We start from the raw sequence: 21,256 nt of genomic DNA, 5'->3' as shown, positions 1-21,256 counted from the left end.
GCAGTCACAGGGGGTGCCAGGGCCAGCGGGCCAGACACAGCCCGCCCCTGCCTCTGCAAGGACCACTCTCCTGTCCTTGGGCTCCGCGTCCCTCCCCCCACCCTGCCAGCCAGTGTCTCAGGGAGCTCAAGCGTGCCCAGGTCGGTGCCCAGGTGGCAAGAAGGAAGTGACCACTGACTGAGGTCAGAGCCTGCGGGTTTACTTGTCAAGAGGGGGCTGGAATCTGAGGACCCCACCCTCACCCCCCAGGACTGGGCGCTCAGAGGCCAGGCAGTGGGAGGACGATTGGGTCTGAGAGCACAGGAGGGTGGCCATGGGGTATGCAAGCCCAAGGAGGCTGCAGGGAAAGCACAAGAAGAAAGAAGGGCCCGAGGGGAGGGCCAGGCACCAGGGCACGTCCAGCAGACCTCAACTCCGGCACCAGCAGGCCACAGCGCGCCACCCAGCGCATTCCTTCCACGGCCCCTCCCCACCACGGCCCTGCTCTTTCCCTTCCCAGGCTGCCCGGCTGGCCCTTCTCGTCCTCGGGGCCCACCTGTGCCACACACAGCCACGAGCTGGGCGACTCCCCAAGACCTCACTCCCCCCACAGCCGTGGCGCTGTGCAGAGAGTGAGCATCACCCGGGTGTCTCAGCCCCCCGCCTGGCCTGCTGGCCCCCATGAGGGAGAGCTAGCTCTGAGCTTACAATTGCTTCTTAATAAGAGCATCCTTATTGTACAAAAGAAATACATTCTTAGTTCTAAAAATATGGAAATCAGGAATCTCAGAGAATAAAGTTCAGGGCTGCCAGGCAGGTGGAGGTGCTCAGGGAGCATGGCCCGTATGCCAGGGGCGGGCGGCGGCCGGGGCAGCGCCACCGTCAGGCATGAACCTCGGCGCCCCCGGGGCCCCGTCCTGAAATGGTTGTACCTGGAGATGGACTGGTCGGAGCCCAGTGCGGGCAGGCTCAGGCCAGGGGAGCCTCAGGACACCGGGCCGGGTCCTTGCTGCCTACACTGAGTAGCCACTGCGGGAGGACCCCTGGCCTGCACGTAGAGCTCCTGTGCTCCGGAGCTCCTGTGGAGAGAACCAGGGTGTGGGGTGGCGGGTTCCTGCTTCCAAAGCCCACGGCCTCCAGCCCCATGAGGTGACAGGGCCTCCTCTGGTTTCTCTTCACCTGGCAGAGCTCACAGCACCTGCAGCGGCTGACAGCCTGAGACACACTGACGAGAGTCCCACGGAGACACAGGAGACCTTCGCCATCAAGGGAGTGAAGATGGAAGCCCAGGCCAAGGCTAAGCCTGCCAGACCCCCCAGGGCTCACCCTGTAAACCCTAAACGCTGCCAGAGGGCCCCCAAGATCCGGAACTACAACTTCAAGGACTGACTTCACCCCTTCCCTCCTCTCTCCTCCCCCCATCCCCGCTTGCTCTCTCCACAGCGGGGGTGTGAGTGCGTGCGCACGGACACTGTGAGCACTGCTGGGGTGTCTTGCAGACCGAGTATAGATCCCATTAAAGCTGTGCCTCCTCTCCCGCTGGCTGGAGAGTTGTTCACCTAGCCTACCTGGGAAGTGGCGTCAGGGCCTCGCCCGCAGCCCGCGTCGCAGCCCACAGCCCACCACCTGTGTGCTGCCTGGCACAGAGAGCAGAGTCAGAATGCCCACCCGCAATGAAAGCGCCCCCCCAGAGGGCACCGTGCGGGCAGGGGGGTCCACAGTGAAAACGGTGGGGCTGGGTGACCCCATGTGCCCAGATGGGGCCCCTGCTGTGTCCTGCATGCCAGGGTGCCCGTGTGGGGTGCCATCGGGGGTGCCGTCGGGGTGAGTGTGGCCCCAGACCCAGCGTCTGCGAGAGGGAGAAGCACACAAACTGATGCTGCCCTTCCAGTGTCACAGCTCCCCACCAGGAAACCGAGTCCCAAGAATCATGGCCACCGGGTCCTGACCCTTGGGATCCTCTGTGCTAAGTCAGCGCCCAGCCACAGGCGCCCGGCCAGGAGGCCGCAGTCGGGAAGGTAGCCCTGGGCTCCTCAGCTCCTCCAAAACCCTCAGCCCTGTTCTTCTCTGTCGCTTGCAGCTGGTTGGCACAGCCAGAAGGCTCCTGCCTGCAGCACTGCTGAGGGACAGGGACGCCCCGTCCCCACCCCAGGTTGGGGGTGGCTATGCCTTCAGGCAGCTTGAGGCTTCCCAGTAGGTGCGGCCAGCTCTCCCAGCAGGGGGTGGGGGGGTGGGGAACTGCGCCTCCCACAGGGTGGCACCCCGCCTCCCTGCTGTAAGACCAGGGCACCTCAGGTGGCCTTTGTGGCTGCAGTGTCCTGAGCCTGCTTAGCTCACAGGTGTGGGGGCACGTGCCAGCACTGAGGCAGGGCCCAAGGTCACAGACCCAGGACCCAGGGGTGCTCAGTGGCTCTTGCCTCACCCTGTGCATCAGAAATTGCTTCACTCAGCTCCCTGTAAACACAAGTGGGCATGGGGCGGCCTCCCCAAGAGGCTAGCACTTCTGCCCAGGGCGGGGGTCTCAGCGCTCCGCTGTTTCCGCATTTGCCCCTTCTAGTGAGGCGTGGCAGCGAGACTTCCTTTAGCTGACAAAGTGAATAGAGGTGCCAGGTCACTTTCCCTAGAAGCACCTCACAGCCCATGAGCAAGTCTCCGACCGGCGCAGCCACTCCTGGCTCTGGGTACCAGGTATCATGAGAAAGAAAATCCCGCGGAGACATTGTTCAGAACAGCAATTCAGCTGTTGGACCTGGGAGCCCTCTGTCCCTTTTTCCTTTTCTACCCTTCTTTCCACTGCGCCGGAGTCCCCAGTGAGCTGCGGGGCCAGAGCTGAGTTCAGGTCGGTAACTGGGCAGGATTACAAGGGAAGTCGCGCCAGTAAGCCGAGGCACCGGGCTGAGCCTCCGCCGGTGCGCCTGCGCGCGCGTGGGTGTGCGTGGCCCTGTGCGCGCGCGAGGGCCTCTGCCCAGGGAGGCTCCTTTGTTCGAACCACACCAAGTGGTGTTGGTGAAGAGCACGCTCGCCAGATGACCGCGCCCCCTCCCCACGGCCTGCTCCAGAGAGCCGGGGGGGTGCGCCCGCTCGGCTACTGCCGGGCCTCGGAGGGGTTCCCGGTTTCTCGCGCTGGCACCGCCAAGTGGGACAGCAGGACAGGAAGGACCAGGCCCGCGCTGCGGTGACCGAAAGTAACCCCGCCGGGGGCTCCGACCGGGTCAACGACCGCGCTAGTACGCGGCGTCCCGCGCAGTCCGAGACCAGCCCATCACCCTATCGCCTAGCAACGCCCACTGGCGCGCCGCCAGTGGGCCGGCGCGCACGCCCCCGGCCCCCGATTGGGCGCGGCTGCAGAACAAGCCACGCCCCGGCCGGCTCCGCGCGGCTGGGACGCGAGCTCGGGCGTCGGTCCTTTCTGTGTGCCGGGTTGTCAGTGTGGCCCCAGTGTGACCCCCCTAGTGGCCCAAACACACCCCGTTCCGTTTCACCCCCGTGCCACGCACACGTGGTCCCCTTGGCCCCGGGGGTGGGGGCGGCCCGGGAAGGCATTGGGCGGGGGCACGCCACGTGCCCTCCAAGCGGGGAACGGAAGTAGGGGCCCACCATCTCAGCGCCCCCCGGGCGCGTCCCCGCGTAGGGTCCCGGCGCGCGCCAGCGGCGCGCCGCATCACCCCACTGGCGGCGGCGCGCCGGGTCCCGGGGCGCAGCCCCGACGCTCATTGGCCTGGGAGGCGCAGCCAAGCTGTCAGCCCATGTGGCGTGTCCGCTCGGGGACGGCCGCGGTTAAATAGAGTCGGCGCCGGCCTAGAGGGAGCCAGAGAGACGGCAGCGGTCCGGCTTCCCCTCCTCCGCGGTGCTCCATCCTCGCTCTCCGCCGCTCGCCCGCACTGCCGCCCGCGCCTAGATCAGGTACCAGCCGAGGGCCGGGTTGTGGCCCTGGCCGGGCCGTGTTCGAGGCCGGGGTGGTGCGGCCGGGCTCCCGGGTGGCCGCCGCCTGCATCCTCCTGCCTCAGGAAGCGCACGGTCCACCCGTGGTGAGGGGTCGCCCCTAGAGGCCGCCCGGGTTTCGCGGTCCAAGCCCCCATCTGTTGGGCGAGCCACTGCGCAGCTTCCGGGGCCGGGCGGTGAAGGGCCTGCGCGCCGCGCCCCAGGCCCGGTGGGGCAGGTGGGCGATGGCGAGGGGCGGACGCCGAGAGGGCCGCGAACAGCCATTTTGGTCTCGGGGTGGGCCGAGGACCGGTCGGAGCCCCTGCTGCCAGGTGCGCACCCGGCCTCAGCGCCCACAAAAGTCTCCATGCGGGCCAGGCCTCTGGGCCCCTCCATCCGTGGCACCCTCCGCCCCCGACAGCTGGGAAGCCGAGGCTCAGCCCGACCCAGAGGCGCCTTTTCAGCCAACCGGAGGGCCGGGAAGAAGGGAGGGAGATGGCCGAGGGGCCCCGGAGCCGGGTACGGACAGATTTCCCCACCACGTGGGCGCAGCCCCGAGCCCCCAAAGTTCTGGGGGATGTGCAGCTCCCGCCGGGTGCGGTGGCGGCAGAGCGAGGCGCGCTGCGGGGGTCTCCACCCCCCCCTCTGCCTCCGGACTTCGCCTGAATAGCAAGTAGGGGAGAACAGAGCCGACGCTTTCTGGAGGAAGCAGCCGCCCGGGAGCTGGTGCCCTGGGCCGGCAAAGGACTCTTTATTCAGCTCTGGGACAAGAGGCTCCCTCCCTACTGGGACAGCGGGATGCTGGGCCACCCAAGGAAACCGCTGCTGTCCCCTGCCTACCCACCCTTTATCGCAGAAACCTGGGAGGGTCGGGGGTTGGCAGGGCCACCGGTCATTAGCATCAAGAGGCCCTGGGGCCTTGGTGGAAGTTGAGAGACCAACCGTGGCTCTGCCTAGACCCTCAGGGGCTACTCAGGGGCCACAAGCTCAGGGTTGCCAGGTGCTCCCTCCAGAGGTGCCTTGGGAACCTGGGTCTGGGCAGTTAGGCCAGCTACCGGGAGTTAAGCCAGGGGCATCCTGGGGCTTAACCTGCAGAGGTGTACAGCGTGGGCAGCACTGTGCTGGCACCAGACCAGGAGAGGTTCTCCAGGTTGGCCCACCGTGGCACACAGGCCACCTTTCCCCCAGAGCCCTGCCAGGCCTCCACACCTGCCCTAGCCGCCCCTGGTCCTCGGTTCCTCCCAAGTCCCGGCAGCTCCAGGCTGTTCTCGTGGCTGAGTGCAGGGCTGCTGCTTGTGGGCTGGTGTCCTCCCTGCCCCACATTTTCCTCCATCAGACTTTGGCGCCTCTTTTCCTTCACTTGCTGGAGCCCTGGGCCAGCTCTGAGCAGGTTGGGCAGATAGGGACCCCCGGGTGGCCTCCTGCGGGAGGTCGCAGAGGCCACTGACTGCTGTGTGTGGGCACAGGCAGCGGTCCTCAGTGGGGTCACCCCAGGCCAGAGCCCCAGCTGTGATAGGTCAGTGTGGAGCCCCAGTGGGAGGTAAAGGCCCAATGGACCAGATTTTGCCACGCACAAACCCCCTACACACACACACACACACACACACAGGGGTGTCTGCCCCTCAGTCTGGGACTTTCTGAGCTGCCTGCCCTCTCAGACCCGTGGGTGAGCCACGTGGAGGGGGCCGAGCCGAGCGGTATCTGGGCCCTGTAGGGAGCAGCATGGAGGAGGTGGTGATCGCCGGCATGTCTGGGAAGTTCCCCGAGTCGGAGAACTTGGAGGAGTTCTGGGCCAACCTCATCGGCGGCGTGGACATGGTGACAGAGGACGACAGGCGGTGGAAGGCCGGTGAGTGGGTGGCCTGCCCACCTCTCCTTGCTGTCTGGGGCTGCCTGGCTCCTCTTGGAGATGGGGCCAGAGTGGGGTCTGGGCCCCGGCCACGGGAGGCAGCGGGCCAGCCCTGGTGTGCGGCCTTGCCTGTTTCAGCGCCGAGCCAGGTGACCGGCTGGGGTCCATAGCTGGGGGCATGGCCAGGGCAAGGCCAAGTGGGTCAGTGCCCCTGCCCGCCCACCACCCTATGCTTGCAGAGCCGCGGGCCACTGCTGGCCCACGTGTCCGAGGTTAGATAACAGCCGGGCTCTGGGGGAGCTGGTTTGACTCTCTCGTGCCTGTAGGCTCTTCCGCAGAGTCGTCCTACCTGATCTGCGGGATGTGAGTCAGCGCCTCGGAGCCCGGCTCCAAGGAGGCCAGGCGGGGGGCTGTTGCCTGGGCCGTAGGGCCCCTGCCTGCCCTCCCGGGGAGCACACACACAGCTCCCTGCCTGTCCCCTGGGCTTGTGACACCCTCCACCCGCCGTGTCCACAGGGCTCTACGGCCTGCCCCGGCGGGCCGGCAAGCTGAAGGACCTGTCCAAGTTTGACGCCACCTTTTTCGGGGTCCATGCCAAGCAGGCACACACGATGGACCCCCAACTGCGCCTGCTGCTAGAGGTCGCCTACGAGGCCATTGTGGACGGAGGTGGGTCACTGGGGGGCCCGTGGCCAGTGTGAGGCCACAGCAGGACAGCGGCATTCCTGGCTTGTTTTTTTCCTTCTGAAACCAGCGCGTGTTCAGAGCCTGCGGCCAGCAGGCACAAGCCCGCAGGCAGGCCGGGTTTCACAACCACCCCAAGTGTTCTGGGTGTGCCCTGCCCCGGTTTCCTCACCCCTGTCCGAAGGCTGATCTTCGGCCGAGCAGGAGATTTCTGCCCTCCCCTGGGTTGTGTTTGGCCCTGAGGTAGCTGTCTCTTGTCCTGGGGTGTAGACCTATCCCTGCTGTGTCCTCACACACCTATGAGAAGGGGCAGGAGGCTGGCTCCTCCCGATTTTGGTCAGCAGACCCCAGCCACCCCTGGGGTAGGCACTGAGCAGGACAGGTGGGAGACACACTCCTCTCTGGGTGGTTGGAGGGCAGACAGACCCCCCGGCCTCTCTGGATGGGAGGTGGACGCCCGCCCACTGCCTGGCCCCACCCGAAGGCCTTGAGAGCCTCTCCCCTGGGGCTGTCCCTCCCTTCTTCAGGAGCCTGGACACTCAGCCTTTGTCTTCCTTTGTCCCCTTATCTTGCCTGTCCCAGGGCAGGCCACCCTCGGGGCCTGGGTGCCTATTGGCCCTGGGGCTCACCAGACCCTGCCTGCGACATTAGGGCCAGGGGAGTAGCCTGGGGACAATGCTGCCCTCTGTCTCCACCTCTGGCATTTCTGACTGCTGCCTGACCCAGAGCTCTGAACTGCACCTGGCACCGCCCCCACCGCGGGCCCCAGTTTCTTCAGTTTCCTGTGACCTGGGTCCCGGGCCTCAGGCCCTCCAGTCAGGCCAAGGCGGGGGGCCCTCTCTCAAGCCAGAGAGGCCGGGAGGAGGATCGCTCCACAAGGCCGGGTGGGGAGCAAGGTGCAGTTCCCCCCGGCCCAACCACTGCCCCCTGCAGGCATCAACCCGGCCGCGCTCCGAGGGACACACACAGGCGTCTGGGTGGGCTCAAGCGGCTCCGAGGCCTCCGAGGCTCTGAGCCGGGACCCCGAGACGCTCCTGGGCTACAGCATGGTGGGCTGCCAGCGGGCCATGATGGCCAACCGCCTCTCATTCTTCTTCGACTTAAGAGGTGAGTGCCCACGGCGTGGCACAGGCACAAGGGCAGCGAGCCCCTTCCAGGCTCAGCCGCCCCTCCCCCGGGCAGGCTGGTGGGGCCTCGAGGGCTGACACCCGCACTGTGCCCGTGGCTGCAGGTCCCAGCATCACCCTGGACACGGCCTGCTCCTCCAGCTTGCAGGCCTTGCACTGTGCCTGCCAGGCCATCAGCAGCGGGGAGTGCCCCATGGCCCTGGTGGGCGGCATCAACGTTCTGCTCAAGCCCAACACCTCCGTGCAGTTCATGAAGCTGGGCATGCTGAGCCCCGAGGGCGTCTGCAAGTCCTTCGACGAGGCTGGTGAGGGCACGGGCAGGGGCCGGGGCCCAGGGCAGCACTTGCACCCCCACCTCCCCTGGCCCCGGGCAGACGCCTCGCCCTGAGCCAGCCTCGCCCTCAGGGAACGGGTACTGCCGCTCGGAGGCCGTGGTGGCCATGCTGCTGACCAAGAAGTCCCTGGCCCGGCGGGTGTACGCCACCATCCTGAGCTCCGGCACCAACACCGACGGCGCCAAGGAGCAAGGTGGGAATGGCGACGGTGGGGGTGGGGGCTGTGGGCGGCAAGGGCAGTGCGGTGCTGAGGCCCGGCCCTTCCTGCAGGCGTGACCTTCCCTTCTGGAGAGGCCCAGGAGCAGCTGATCCGCTCTGTGTACAAGAGGGCCAGCTTGGCCCCCGAGTCTCTGGAGTACATTGAAGCCCACGGCACGGGCACCAAGGTGAGGCCTTGCCCACACCCTGCCACTGTGCCCGCCCGGCTGCCATGCCAACCCTCCCCGTGTCCTCCACAGGTGGGCGACCCCCAGGAGCTGAACAGCATCGTCCGAGCCCTGTGTGCCAGCCGCCAGGGCCCCCTGCTGGTCGGGTCTACCAAATCAAACATGGGGCACCCGGAACCCGCCTCGGGGCTGGCGGCGCTGTCCAAGGTGGGTGCGGAGCTGGCCCCCGAGGCCTGGGTGGCAGGCTGTGAACTTGTGACCGGTCCCTGCCCTGGTTCACTGTGGGGCTGGCATTCTGCACAGCACCTCCCAACGGGGCTGCAGGGAGTGGAAATGGCTAGAGTCACCACTGGGGAAACCGGGCAGCGGTCACCCACAGGACCCTGGCCACCATCACTCAGGTTTCTAGGTGTGGGAGGGGCTGCAGGCAGCTTCCCATCTGCAGCTCTCACACCAGGACCTGGGTAGGTCTGGCCAAGGGGGGCGTTTGAGCCCAGGCCCACGGCCACAGGGTCTGGGAGGTGGTGGGTCGAAGGGGAGGGGAGCGGTCTTCAAGGTGGCCCCAGAGCTGTGGTGGGGGGCTGTGGGGGTGCCGTGCAGGGTGGCAGCAGGGCCCCGGGCGAGGCCTCGGGGTCTTCACGCTCGCACGCTGCCCGCAGGTGCTGCTGTGCCTGGAGCGAGGGCTCTGGGCGCCCAACCTGCACTTCCACAATCCGAACCCCGAGATCGCAGGGCTGCGGGATGGGCAGCTGCAGGTAGTGGAGCGGCCGCTGCCGGTGCGCGGGGGCAACGTGGCCATCAACTCCTTCGGCTTCGGCGGCTCCAACGTGCACGTCGTCCTCCAGCCCAACCTGCGCCCGCCCCTGGCGCCCGCCCCACACGCCACCCTGCCCCGCCTGCTGCTGGCCAGCGGGCGCACCCCTGAGGCCGTGCAGGCCCTGCTGGAGCAGGGCCACGAGCACAGCCAGGAGCTGGCCTTCGTGAGCATGCTCAACGAGATCGCGGCCACCTCCGTCACCGCCATGCCCTTCCGGGGCTGCACCGTGCTGGGCAGCGGGGAAGGCGGCCAGGAGGTGCAGCAGGTGGCTCCCGGCCAGCGCCCACTCTGGTTCATCTGCTCTGGTGAGTTGTCCCCGGCCCTCCCTGGGCGAGGGGGCAGCCGGGCAGGGCGGCCCTGCCCCTGACACCTCTCACCTCCCAGGGATGGGCACACAGTGGTGTGGCATGGGGCTCAGCCTCATGCGCCTGCCCGCCTTCCGAGACTCCATCCTGCGGTCTGACAAGGCTGTGAAGCCCTTGGGCTTGCAGGTGTCAGACCTGCTGATGAGCCCAGATGAGGCCACCTTTGACGACACTGTCCACGCCTTCGTGAGCCTGACCGCTATCCAGGTGCGCCCTCCAGGTCTGGGGTCAGAGGGCCCGGGGGAGTGGGGCAGAAGATGGGCCTGGACCTGGGAGGGCAGTCCCCGTGGTGCCATGGCACCCCCAGGACTAACGGGATGTGTGTGACCCCGTAGATCGCCCTCATAGACCTGCTGACCTCTATGGGCCTGAAGCCAGACGGCATCATCGGGCACTCCCTGGGTGAGGTGGCCTGTGGCTACGCCGACGGCTGTCTCTCCCAGGACGAGGCCGTCCTCGCCGCCTACTGGAGGGGCCAGTGCATCAAGGAGGCCAACCTCCCGCCGGGGGCCATGGCAGCTGTGGGTAGGTGTTGCCTGTGCTCCGCGGGCCTAAGGGGCTGACGGGGGGCCGTGGTGCCGGCAGCCAAGGCCAGTGAGGTTTTCTCATGAGCCTGAGCTGAGCCCACCTGGGGACTCGAACCCGCAGCAGTTTTGATAAAGTCGGGGTGTTGGGGCCACTCACCCTGGCTCGCACCGTGGGACGGAGGGAGCCTCAGGTGTCGGGACTGGTGACGGGAGGCCCGTGCGACGGTGGTGATGACGCCTGCACCCAAGAGGAGGTGCAGGGCGGTGGGACGAGGGCCTCGCAGAGGCCCCGCTGCCTCTGTGGCCGCCGCCACGGGGCCAGTCCTCAGGGCTGCCCTCGGGTGTCTCCACCACAGGCCTGTCCTGGGAGGAGTGCAGGCAGCGCTGCCCCCCCAGTGTTGTCCCTGCCTGCCACAACTCCGAGGACACGGTGACCATCTCAGGACCTCAGGTGCGTGCTGGGGCTGCGGTCTGGTCCCCAAGGTCCCCCCCCCCAACCCCCCGGGTGGGCGAGGCCTGAGGGGCCGGCGCAGGGCCCAGGACTGCCATTGCCCCTGCCCCCCAGGCCGCCGTGTCCGAGTTTGTGGAGCAACTGAGGCAGGAGGGTGTGTTCGCCAAGGAGGTGCAGACTGGCGGCTACGCTTTCCACTCGCACTTCATGGAGGCCATCGCCCCGTCGCTGCTGCGGGCACTCAAGAAGGTGGGCAGACTGCCCTCGGGGGCCGCCCGGAGCGGGCCGTGGAGCACGGGTGGTGAGCCAGAGCCCCGGGGGGCTGACGGGCACGGTGTGCACAGGTGATCCGGGAGCCGCGGCCCCGCTCTGCTCGCTGGCTCAGCACCTCCATCCCCGAGGCTGAGTGGCAGGGCAGCCTGGCCCGCACTCCCTCGGCCGAGTACAACGTCAACAACTTGGTGAGCCCCGTGCTGTTCCAAGAGGCGCTGTGGCATGTGCCGGAGGACGCCGTGGTGCTGGAGATCGCCCCCCATGGCCTGCTACAGGTATGCCCACATGCTGGGCGGGGGCCCTGCTGGCTCCTGGGGGGAGGTGGTCCCCCAGGGTCCAAAAGCTGAGGGTCTGCACCTTGTGGGCATGGGCCAGGTGGGGGGCCGGCAGGAACCGGCCCGACTGTGCACCCCCCACCCAGGCCGTCCTGAAGAGAGGCCTCAAGCCCAGCTGCACCATCGTCCCCCTGATGAAGAAGGGCCACGAGGACAACCTGCGCTTCTTCCTCAGCAACGTGGGCCGGCTGCACCTGGCGGGGTGGGTCTGTGCCCCCGCGCCCCCTGCGCTGCTCACGTGGCCCCTCTCCAGAGTGAGGGGGGCGAGGCTGCAGGGTGGTCCCCCCATCTTGGCGGCCTCCAGGGTCGTGGGGGGAGACAATTGGCAGAGGCTGTGACAGGCAGGCCCCAGGGCCAGGCGTGCCCTAACCTGGCCCCCCATCCCCAGCATCGACATCAACCCCAACGGCCTGTTCCCGCCCGTGGAGTTCCCAGCTCCCCGGGGGACCCCCCTCATCTCCCCTCACATCAAGTGGGACCACAGCCAGACCTGGGATGTGCCCGCCGCCGAGGACTTCCCCAATGGCTCCTTCAGTTCCTCCGCCACCGTCTACAACATCGGTGAGACGGGGCGTGGGTTCGGGAGGGCGGGAGCTCAGCCCCTCCCTCCCAGCCTTGCGCACTGAGACCCGGGCCCACACAGACGCCAGCCCCGAGTCCCCCGACCACTACCTGGTGGACCATTGCATCGACGGCCGCGTCATCTACCCGGCCACCGGCTACCTGTGCCTGGTCTGGAGGACGCTGGCGCGTGCCCTGGACAAAAACCTGGAGCAGACGCCCGTGGCTTTTGAGGACGTGACGTTGCACCGGGCCACCATCCTGCCCAAGACCGGTGAGGTGGGGTGGCCAGGAGGAGCCCTGGGGGCCTGCTGACTGCTGACCCCTGCTAACCTCTGACCTTGCTGCCCACAGGGACCATCCCCCTGGAGGTGCGGCTTCTGGAGGCCTCCCACTCCTTTGAGGTGTCGCAGAGCGGCAACCTGGTTGTGACCGGTAAGCAGGATACCAGACCATGGGGGCCCTGGCGGGCCGCTCTGGATGGGCCCCTGGCTGCCGGCGCGGCTCCCCCCGCCCTCAGACGCCCGCCACCCTGCCCACAGGGAAAGTGTACCAGTGGGAAGACCCCGACCCCACGCTCTTCAACAACCACAATGGCCTGGAACCCGCGGACCCAGCGGACCCCAAGGCGGCCTCGCACCTGGCCAAGGGGGACGTGTACAAGATGCTGCGGCTGAGGGGCTATGACTACGGCCCCCACTTCCAGGGCATCCTGGAGGCCAACCTCGAAGGTGGGGCACGAGGGCTCCCACCTGACAGGCAGAGCACGAGCCCTGGGTCTGCCTCTCTTGAGGCAAGGTGGGGCCCACCCAGTTGCCCAGCATCTAGGCACCACGTGGCCGCTGGGGCCCACACCACGTGGAGGGAGGGCGGTCACAGGTGGAGGTGGCCCCAGACACCTGGTCAGGGAACGTGGAGAGGCTGCGTGACGCCTGACCCTCAGGCTGACAGCCTCTCTGCCGCAGGCAACACGGGCCAGCTTCTGTGGAAGGACAACTGGGTGACCTTCCTGGACACGATGCTGCAGATATCCATTCTGGGCTCCAGCCAGCGCTCCCTGTACCTGCCCACACGCATCTCCGCCGTGCACATCGACCCCACCGCCCACCGGCAGATGGTGTGCACGCTGCAGGGCGAGGCCCAAGGTAGCCCGGCCCCGAGCCCTGGGGCGCCTGCCCAGGTCCCCGCACCCAGCGCCGCCCACACCTGCCTGCCTGTCCCCGCAGCGGTCGGCGTGGTGGTGGACAGGTGTCTGAACAGCACGGCAGCGGGGGGCGTCCTCATCTCGAGGGTCCACACCTCAGTGGCCCCACGCAAGCAGGAGCAGCTCGTGCCCACCCTGGAGAAGTTCTGCTTCACGCCGCACGTGGAGGACGGGTGCCTAGCAGACAGCGCGGACCTGCAGGAACAGCTGCTGCTGTGCAAAGGTGAGGCCCTCCCAGCCCAGCCCTGGCCTTGCTTCGCATGCCCCGCCTTCAGGTGGAGGCCAGCCCTGCCCTTCTTGGGGCCCCTTGTGAGCCCCCCAGACTCCTTCAAACCAAACCTGATGTCAGCTGCCTACGTCCCCATTACCCGGTCCTCAGAGGGGGCCTAGGCCTCAAAGGTGACCGGCTACGTCCTGCCCCCAGCCACTCAGGCACATGGCCCATTCAGCCAGACCCCACGAGCGGCCACTGCGGGGTGGGTGGGGGCCAGGGGCCTCGGGCAGTGAGCTCCGCGCCTGTGGGGACTCCTCTCTGACGGCGCACAGGCCTCAGCGGGGCACACAGCATCCTCTGTCTGGAGGCCCCCACAGGCCCTCGATGGTCAGCATCAGTTGGACTCCTGGGCGGCTGAGCTGCGCATCCTGTCCCTCTGTCTCTGTCTGTCCAGCTGGCAGGGGCCCCGAGAGTGGGGCTGGCAGGGTCCCGGTCACCTCAGGCCCCTGCTCCACCCAGACCCCTGCTGCCCGGGTGCCTGGAACACGCCCAGCCCAGTGCCCATTTCCCTCCCCCCAGGGCTGGCGCAGGCACTGCAGACCAAGGTGGCCCGGCAGGGGCTGAAGATGGCGGTGCCAGGGCTGGACGGGGCCCAGGCGCCCCCGGAGCCCCCTCAGCGGGGCCTGCCTCGGCTGCTGGCCTCAGCCTGCCAGCTGCAGCTGAACGGGAACCCGCAGCTGGAGCTGGGCTGGCTGCTGGCCCAGGAGAGGGTGCAGCTGCATGACGACCCGCTGCTCAGTGGCCTGCTCGACGCCCCGGCACTCAAGGCCTGTGTGGACACCGCCCTGGAGAACGTGGCTGGCGTCCGGATGAAGGTGGTGGAGGTAGGTGTCAAGCAGAGCAGTCAGCAGAGTGGGCTGGGGCCGCGCAGATCCAAACCTGAGGTGCACCAGGGCCCCAGCCCAGGTGAGGTCGTCTGCTCCAGACTGTGGGGCCCCTGTCTCTGTTCTCCCCCCTGCAGCCCACCAGCACTAGAGGAGAAGGGGCCCAAGGACCCTACAGACTGGCTGGTGGCTGGGCCTTGGTGGCAAACGTTTGCCCAGCCTGGGTCTGGATGCCCAGCATGGGTGCAGCCGGTCTAGGAATCTGTCCCCCATCCCCCTCAGGTACTGGCTGGCGATGGCCACCTGTATTCCCGCATTCCTGCGATGCTCAACACCCAGCCCATGCTGCGGCTGGACTACACAGCCACCGACCGCCACCCTCAGGCCCTGGATTCTGCCCAGGCTGAGCTGCAGCAGCAAGATGTGGCCCAGGGCCAGTGGGACCCTGCAGAGCCCGCCCCCAGCAGCTTGGGGGATGCTGACCTCCTGGTGTGCAACTGTGCGGTGGCTGCCCTCGGGGATCCGGCCACAGCCCTCGGCAACATGGCGGCTGCTGTCAAGGAGGGTGGCTTCCTGCTGCTGCACACCCTGCTCCGCGGACACCTCCTCGCAGAGACGGTCGCCTTCCTGACCTGCCCCGAGCCGCAGCCGGGCAGGCGGGGCCTCCTGAGCCAGGGCGAGTGGGAGAGCCTGTTGGCTGGGGCATCCCTGCACCTGGTGGCTCTGAAGAAGTCCTTCTATGGCTCCGCGCTCTTCCTGTGCCGCCGGCCAGCCCCACAGGACAGCCCCATCTTCCTGCCTGTGGAGGCCACCAGCTACCAATGGGTGGACTCGCTCAAGGTCAGTCCCCGCCACCCCCCAGGCCCAGGCCTGGCTGCCTCAGCAGCACACATGGGGGCCGCGGGGCCTTCCCAGAGCCGACCGGCCCTCCCCTCCCTCTGTAGAGCGTCCTGGCCGACTCCTCCTCCCGGCCTGTGTGGCTGACCGCCGCCAGCTGTGCCACCTCGGGCGTCGTGGGTATGGTCAACTGCCTCCGCAAGGAGCCCGGCGGGCACCGGGTCCGGTGAGAGATGCCATCGGGCGGTGCGCCCCTCCCCCTCGACTGCCCTCCTCCCACCTTGCCCCCCACACACCCTGCCCCCTCCCCGCCCCTCCACCCCCACCTCTCCTCACTGGTCTGGCTGTCCACAGGTGCATCCTGGTGTCCAACCTCAGCAGCACGTCCCCTGTCCCCAAGATGGACCCGAGCTCTGCAGAGCTGCAGAGGGTGCTGCGGGGGGACCTTGTGATGAATGTCTACCGGGACGGAGCCTGGGGGGCCTTCCGCCACTTCCCGCTGGAGAGCAGTAAGCCCCCACAGGGCCCCTCACCAGGCAGCTGGGCGGGGGGGTGTGGGAGGGGCGGGACCCCCATGCCCAGCCCTGGGCTGCGTACAGCCCCCTCGCAGCCCCACTCTCTGGCACCCCCAGGGCAGCCACAGGAGCAGACAGAGCATGCCTTTGTGAACGTCCTCACCCGGGGGGACCTCTCCTCCATCCGCTGGGTCTGCTCCCCGCTGCGCCATGCCCTGGCCCCCAGCCCCGGCACCCAGCTCTGCACCATCTACTACGCCTCCCTCAACTTCCGGGACATCATGCTGGCCACGGGCAAGCTGTCCCCCGACGCCATCCCAGGTGCAGGCCGCACGCATCAGGGGTGGGGGTCGGTGCCGAGTGTGGGCCCCGGACGGGGAGCTGGGGGAGGGCAGGGGGCCCCACCCGCAGGGCTCACCTGCCGTGTGCCCCCAGGGAACTGGACTGCCCAGGACTGCCTGCTGGGAATGGAGTTCTCTGGCAGAGACGCCAGCGGCAAGCGCGTGATGGGGCTGGTGGCCGCCAAAGGCCTGGCCACCTCCGTCATGCTATCTCAGGACTTCATGTGGGACGTGCCCTCCAGCTGGTGAGTCCGTTGGCCCGGGAGCCTGGGCCCCGCGCAGACATGGCCAGGCTCGGGCCTGAGTGACCCGTGGGCTGTGACCGCAGGACCCTGGAGGAGGCGGCCTCGGTTCCGGTCGTCTATGCCACCGCCTACTACTCGCTGGTGGTGCGCGGGCGCATACAGCGCGGGGAGACGGTGCTCATCCACTCGGGCTCAGGCGGCGTGGGCCAGGCCGCCATCTCCATTGCCCTCAGCCTGGGTTGCCGCGTCTTCACCACCGTGGGTAAGCTGGCCGGCCCTTCCCGAGCCTGGGGCCGCCCCGTGGCGCCACAGCCAGGCTCACCAGCATGTTGCCGCCCCACCAGGGTCGGCCGAGAAGCGGGCATACCTCCAGGCCAGGTTCCCCCAGCTCGACGCCTCCAGCTTCGCAAACTCCAGGGACACTTCCTTTGAGCGGCATGTGCTCCAGCACACAGCTGGGAAGGGTGCGTGGCCCGAGGGCGCCCTGCAGCCCCCAACCCCCGCGCCGTGTGCCCCGACTCTGGCCCCCGTCCTCCGACGCCCCTCCCACTTCCTGAGTGGGAGAAGACACTGTCCCAGGCAGGGGCAGGGGCAGGGTCTGGGCCTCCAGTTCAAGCAGGTGGGCTCCCACTGGTTGTGACTGTGAGGACCCTTCTTATTCCCCTGCCAGGTGTGGACCTGGTTCTCAACTCACTGGCGGAGGAGAAGCTGCAGGCCAGTGTGCGGTGCCTTGCCCAGCACGGCCGCTTCCTGGAAATCGGCAAATTCGACCTTTCCAACAATCACCCACTGGGTGAGGCCGGGCAGCAGGCGGGTGGTTGGCCGAGGGACTGGGGGCGAGGTGGGGCCCGCAGGGCGGGCTGCGGGCCGAGTGGTGAGTGCCCCGCCCCTCCGCCTGCACAGGCATGGCCATTTTCCTGAAGAACGTGACCTTCCACGGCATCTTGCTCGACGCTCTCTTCAGCGAGGCTGAGTCCAGCTGGCGTGAAGTGGCCGCGCTGCTGCGGGCGGGCATCCGGGACGGCGTGGTGCGGCCCCTCAAGTGCACTGTGTTCCCCAAGTCCCGGGTGGAGGACGCCTTCCGCTACATGGCGCAGGGGAAGCACATCGGCAAAGTGGTGGTGCAGGTATGGGGGCGGCGGGCTGGGGGTGCTGGGCGCCCCGGCCCCGGCTCCGAGGGCAGGGCATGATCGGTGCTGCTGGGCTGCAGGTGCGTGAGGAGGAACAGGACGCTGGGCTGCAGAGGCCCAAGCCCACGCTGATGGCGGCCGTGTCCAAGGTCTTCTTCCTGGCCCACAAGAGCTATGTCATCACCGGGGGCCTGGGTGGCTTTGGCCTCGAACTGGCTCATTGGCTCGTGCTGCGAGGGGCCCAGAAGCTCGTGCTGACCTCCCGCTCCGGCATCCGCACAGGTGAGCAGGCTTGAGGGCATTGGGGGGGGCAGGGGGGGGGGGCCCGGAGAAAGGGGCTCCCTTCCTGGCCAGCCACTGCCTGGTGTGCTCCAAAGACACTGTGGCCCCACCCCGCAGGCTACCAGGCCAAGCAGGTCCGCGAGTGGCGGCGCCACGGCGTGCACGTGCTGGTGTCCACCAGTGACGCTAGCACCCTGGATGGTGCTCGGGGCCTCATCGCCGAGGCCACGCGGCTCGGGCCTGTCGGAGGCGTCTTCAACCTGGCCATGGTGAGTCCCTTGCGGAAGGGAGTGGGCTGGCCACCCCGGCAAGGTCCCCACCTGAAGCCCTGGGTTCAGGCCAGGCCCTGAGGGTGCCTCTCCCCAGGTCCTGAGAGACGCCATGCTGGAGAACCAGACACCCGAGTCCTTCCAGGACGTCAACAAGCCCAAGTACAGCGGCACACTGAACTTGGACAGGTGGGCCGCGTGGCTGACACTGGCTCAGCACTGCAGGGACAGCTGCTTCTCCCCGCTCTGTGCTGCCATGGTCCAGGCCACAGCCTTCTGCTGGGGTCTCAGTGGAGGATCCAGGGAGGCGGGGGGGGGGGGGGTCGAAAGGTGGGCGGGCAGGGGCAGCCAGCCCCAGGGAGTGACCAGACAACCCACAGGGTGACCCGCGAGGCGTGTCCCGAGCTGGACTACTTCGTGGCCTTCTCCTCGGTGAGCTGTGGGCGTGGCAACGCCGGCCAGAGCAACTACGGCTTCGCCAACTCCACCATGGAGCGCATATGCGAACAGCGTAGACACGACGGCCTCCCAGGTGGGCCCCCCCCCCCCCCCGCCCGCGCCCCCTTGCTCCCGTGGCTGCCACCCCGCCCGCGCCCCTGCTCACTGCGCCCCTCGCCCACAGGCCTCGCCGTGCAGTGGGGTTCCATCGGCGACGTAGGCGTGGTCATGGAGGTGATGATGGGCTCCAACGACACGGTGGTCGGTGGGACGATGCCCCAGCGCATCGCCTCCTGCCTGGAGGTGCTGGAGCTCTTCCTGAGCCAGCCCTACCCTGTCCTGAGCAGCTTTGTGCTGGCCGAGAAGGCCGCAGCCCGCGGGGATAGCAGCGGCCAGCACGACCTGGTGAAGGCTGTGGCCCACATCCTAGGTGAGGAGGCGCGCTGCCCCCAGGGCAGACTCGTAGCTCCCAGGCCCCGGCCCCCCCAGCGGCACGGGGGCTTGCGCGTTCACTTGTGCCAGGAGCCACCAGTGGTCTGTGCACCCTCGGGTGAGGGCTGGCACTGCAACCACAGCAACGGAGGCTCGGGAGGACAAGGGGCCTCATCCAAGGTCCAGCCACCAAGGTGCCTGCACCCATGCAGCGCCCCCCCTCCGTGTCACCTCACAAATTGCCAACCAAGCGTGTCTCCCCAGGCATCCGAGACATGGCCACCGTCAGCCTGGACAGCTCGCTGGGAGACCTGGGCCTGGACTCGCTCATGGGCGTGGAGGTGCGCCAGACCCTGGAGCGCGAGCATGACCTGGTGCTGTCCATGCGGGAGATCCAGCAGCTCACCCTCCGGGACCTGCAGGGACTTTCCTCGAGGGCTGGCTCCGCTGATGGTGCGTGTGGGGTCAGGGTGGCTGGGGAGGAGGGAGTTCTCTGAGACGTGGGGCAAGGGTCTCAGGAGCAGCATGGCCCTTCCACCCTGCTGCTGGTCTGTGGGCAGCTGGGCCTCCCAGTCAGGGCTGCTGTGTCCCGCCCTTGAGTGCTCACTGGGGGCTCAGGGACCCCACCCAACTACTGACCAGCAGCTCTTGGAATCAGGTGGGTGTGTGCATGTCCCTGTGTCCACGGGCCTGGCCCTCCCTGGCACCTGCCTCTCCCCACAGAGCTGGCAGCCTCCACGCCCAAGGAGGACAGCCCTGCCCGGCAACAGGCCCAGCTGAACCTGAGCACCCTGCTGGTGAACCCCGAGGGCCCGACCTTGACCCGGCTCAACTCCGTGCAGAGTTCTGAGCGGCCCCTGTTCCTGGTGCACCCCATCGAGGGCTCCACCGCCGTCTTCCACAGCCTGGCCGCCAAGCTCAGCATCCCCACCTACGGCCTGCAATGCACCCAAGGTGTGCCGGGCTCCTGCAGTGCTGCCCCCACCCAGCCAGGCGGGGTGGTGTGCTCATGGGGCTCTGGGGCACCCGCCCGCACTGAACCTCTTCCGCCCTGCAGCTGCGCCCCTGGACAGCATCCAGAGCCTGGCCGCCTACTACATCGAGTGCATCAGGCAGGTGCAGCCTGAGGGGCCCTACCGCATTGCTGGCTACTCCTACGGGGCCTGTGTGGCCTTCGAGATGTGCTCCCAGCTGCAGGCGCAGCAGAGCCCCGCCCCCACGCACAACAGCCTCTTCCTGTTCGATGGCTCGCACACCTTTGTACTAGCATACACACAGGTGAGAGTGGCACCACGGGTCCCAGGTTCCAGTCCCAGGTCCCCTGTCCCCTCTCTACAGAGCCCCTCTTCCCTCTGCAGAGCTACCGCTCGAAGCTGACACCCGGCTGTGAAGGAGAGGCTGAGGCTGAGGCCATGTGCTTCTTCGTGCAGCAGTTCACCGACGCAGAGCACAGCAAGGTGGGTCCCGGGCCAGGGGCGGGGCTGTCCGGGCCACCCCGCGGCGCCCACTCAGAGGCCCTTCCCACAGGTGCTGGAGGTGCTGTTGCCCCTCTCGGGGCTGGAGGAGCGCGTGGCGGCTGCCGTGGACCTCATCACGCAGAGCCACACGGGCCTGGACCGCCAGGCACTTGCCTTCGCTGCTCGCTCCTTCTACCACAAGCTGCGCGCCGCGGAGCAGTACACGCCCCTCGCCACCTACCACGGCAACGTGACGCTGCTGCGGGCCAAGACAGGTGGCGCCTACGGCGAGGACCTGGGTGCCGACTACAACCTGTCGGAGGTGTGCGACGGCAAGGTGTCGGTGCACGTCATCGAGGGGGACCACCGCACGCTGCTGGAGGGCAGCGGCCTGGAGGCCATCCTCGGCATCATCCACAGCTCCCTGGCTGAGCCACGTGTCAGTGTGCGGGAGGGTTAGCTCGCAACCGCCGCCGGCGGCCGGGAGGTCCTGCCGGTGGGACCCCAGCCTGTACCGCACGCCGCTGCCCCCAGTGGCTGCTAGAAGTAGAACTTACGCCCAGCCCTCCCTGGGCACCTCCTGCATGGCCACAGTGGCCACCACCTCCCACGTGGGTGCAGGGCCCCCCCCACGCAGCCAACTCGGAGACCTGCCCTGGTCTGTGAAGAGTCAGCCCTGCTGGGCGCGAAGCCGCAAGCCCTGAACACCACGTGGGGTCTGCGTGGGTCGTCTGCATTTGTCGTCTCAGTTTGGATTCTATTTATTGCGCCGCTGGGGAGCCGCCGGGGCGCGGCCCTGGTGCAGCCAGGACGCCTGAGCCTGGCCGGCCGTGACGCAGCGGAACGCAGGTGCCCACTGTCTGTTTGCTCTCTGTTCGTTTTTTCACGAAATGTGATCCTCATCGCTGCTCCGATTTTGAAATTCACTTTGTCAGTTCAAAGAGCCCTGTCTGGCCTGTTTCATTTTCGCACTGACCCAGTAGACACGCTTCCCTCCCCAAGCCTTGCACGGGGAACTCACGGGCCACAGTCTCCATCCTTCTTGCCCTCCACCCTGACCAACCACCAGGAGCCAGGCCCTGTCCCTTGAGGCCTGGAGGGGGCCCCCTCTACTCCCCACAAAGCAGGCGAGATGCCCCCAAGGGCTGCCAGGCACAGCCCAACCCCCAGGAGTCTGGCACACGCTCTGTGAGGGCATTTGGAGGAGTTGCAGGTGACCATTGTGGGGACCCTGCACCTCTTGCCACCTCCGGTCTGCTCCCCCAGCACCCGTGGCTGGAGGTGTCCTGCCTTCCTGCTGCATAGTGGGCTACACTGCAGGTCCGCTGGCTGTGGGTGGGAGCTGCGTGGCACAGTCCCTGCAAGGCAACACTGGTGTCCCTGTGGCCCGCCAGCTGG

At 67.8% G+C, this 21,256-nt stretch overlaps 2 protein-coding genes across 7 annotated transcripts in view; both read left to right on the top strand.

The window, feature by feature from the left end:
• Positions 1–1,515, top strand: part of CCDC57 (coiled-coil domain containing 57) — a 56,341-nt gene extending 54,826 nt beyond the window's left edge. For all 6 annotated transcript variants that reach the window (XM_053910851.2, XM_053910848.1, XM_053910852.2 and 3 more), the window contains one exon: positions 1,166–1,515. In XM_053910851.2, coding sequence (XP_053766826.1) covers positions 1,166–1,368 — 203 coding nt within the window. In that variant the 3' untranslated portion in view covers positions 1,369–1,515. The remainder of the gene's footprint in view (positions 1–1,165) is intronic.
• A 2,188-nt stretch (positions 1,516–3,703) lies between these two features.
• FASN (fatty acid synthase) lies at positions 3,704–20,801 on the top strand. Its single transcript, XM_053910847.2, has 41 exons — positions 3,704–3,882; positions 5,615–5,749; positions 6,266–6,418; positions 7,367–7,540; positions 7,665–7,865; positions 7,966–8,088; positions 8,166–8,281; positions 8,354–8,488; positions 8,941–9,403; positions 9,483–9,670; positions 9,799–9,988; positions 10,347–10,441; positions 10,556–10,690; positions 10,786–10,989; positions 11,136–11,251; positions 11,438–11,610; positions 11,693–11,884; positions 11,965–12,045; positions 12,153–12,341; positions 12,576–12,755; positions 12,837–13,037; positions 13,608–13,912; positions 14,195–14,752; positions 14,857–14,975; positions 15,104–15,258; positions 15,382–15,585; positions 15,700–15,850; positions 15,934–16,112; positions 16,195–16,314; positions 16,521–16,643; positions 16,754–16,977; positions 17,061–17,262; positions 17,380–17,531; positions 17,629–17,720; positions 17,912–18,063; positions 18,154–18,399; positions 18,666–18,854; positions 19,125–19,355; positions 19,459–19,679; positions 19,760–19,858; positions 19,929–20,801. Exons 2-41 carry the CDS (start codon positions 5,623–5,625, stop codon positions 20,316–20,318), a joined length of 7,548 nt encoding a protein of 2,515 aa, XP_053766822.1. The 5' UTR covers positions 3,704–3,882; positions 5,615–5,622; the 3' UTR covers positions 20,319–20,801.
• The last annotated feature ends 455 nt before the right edge of the window (positions 20,802–21,256 follow it).

Source organism: Desmodus rotundus, chromosome 9, assembly GCF_022682495.2.
Source record: "Desmodus rotundus isolate HL8 chromosome 9, HLdesRot8A.1, whole genome shotgun sequence".
Lineage (NCBI taxonomy): Eukaryota > Metazoa > Chordata > Mammalia > Chiroptera > Phyllostomidae > Desmodus > Desmodus rotundus.
This window is presented reverse-complemented; position numbering and strand designations above follow the sequence as displayed.

Coding starts and splice junctions, on each gene's coding strand:
- FASN (XM_053910847.2), top strand. CDS start 5,623: ATGGAGGAGGTGGTGATCGCCGGCATGTCTGGGAAGTTCCCCGAGTCG. Junction 14,976..15,103: donor CCCGGCGGGCACCGGGTCCG/GTGAGAGATGCC, acceptor GGCTGTCCACAG/GTGCATCCTGGTGTCCAACC. Junction 17,532..17,628: donor GCGTCTTCAACCTGGCCATG/GTGAGTCCCTTG, acceptor GCCTCTCCCCAG/GTCCTGAGAGACGCCATGCT.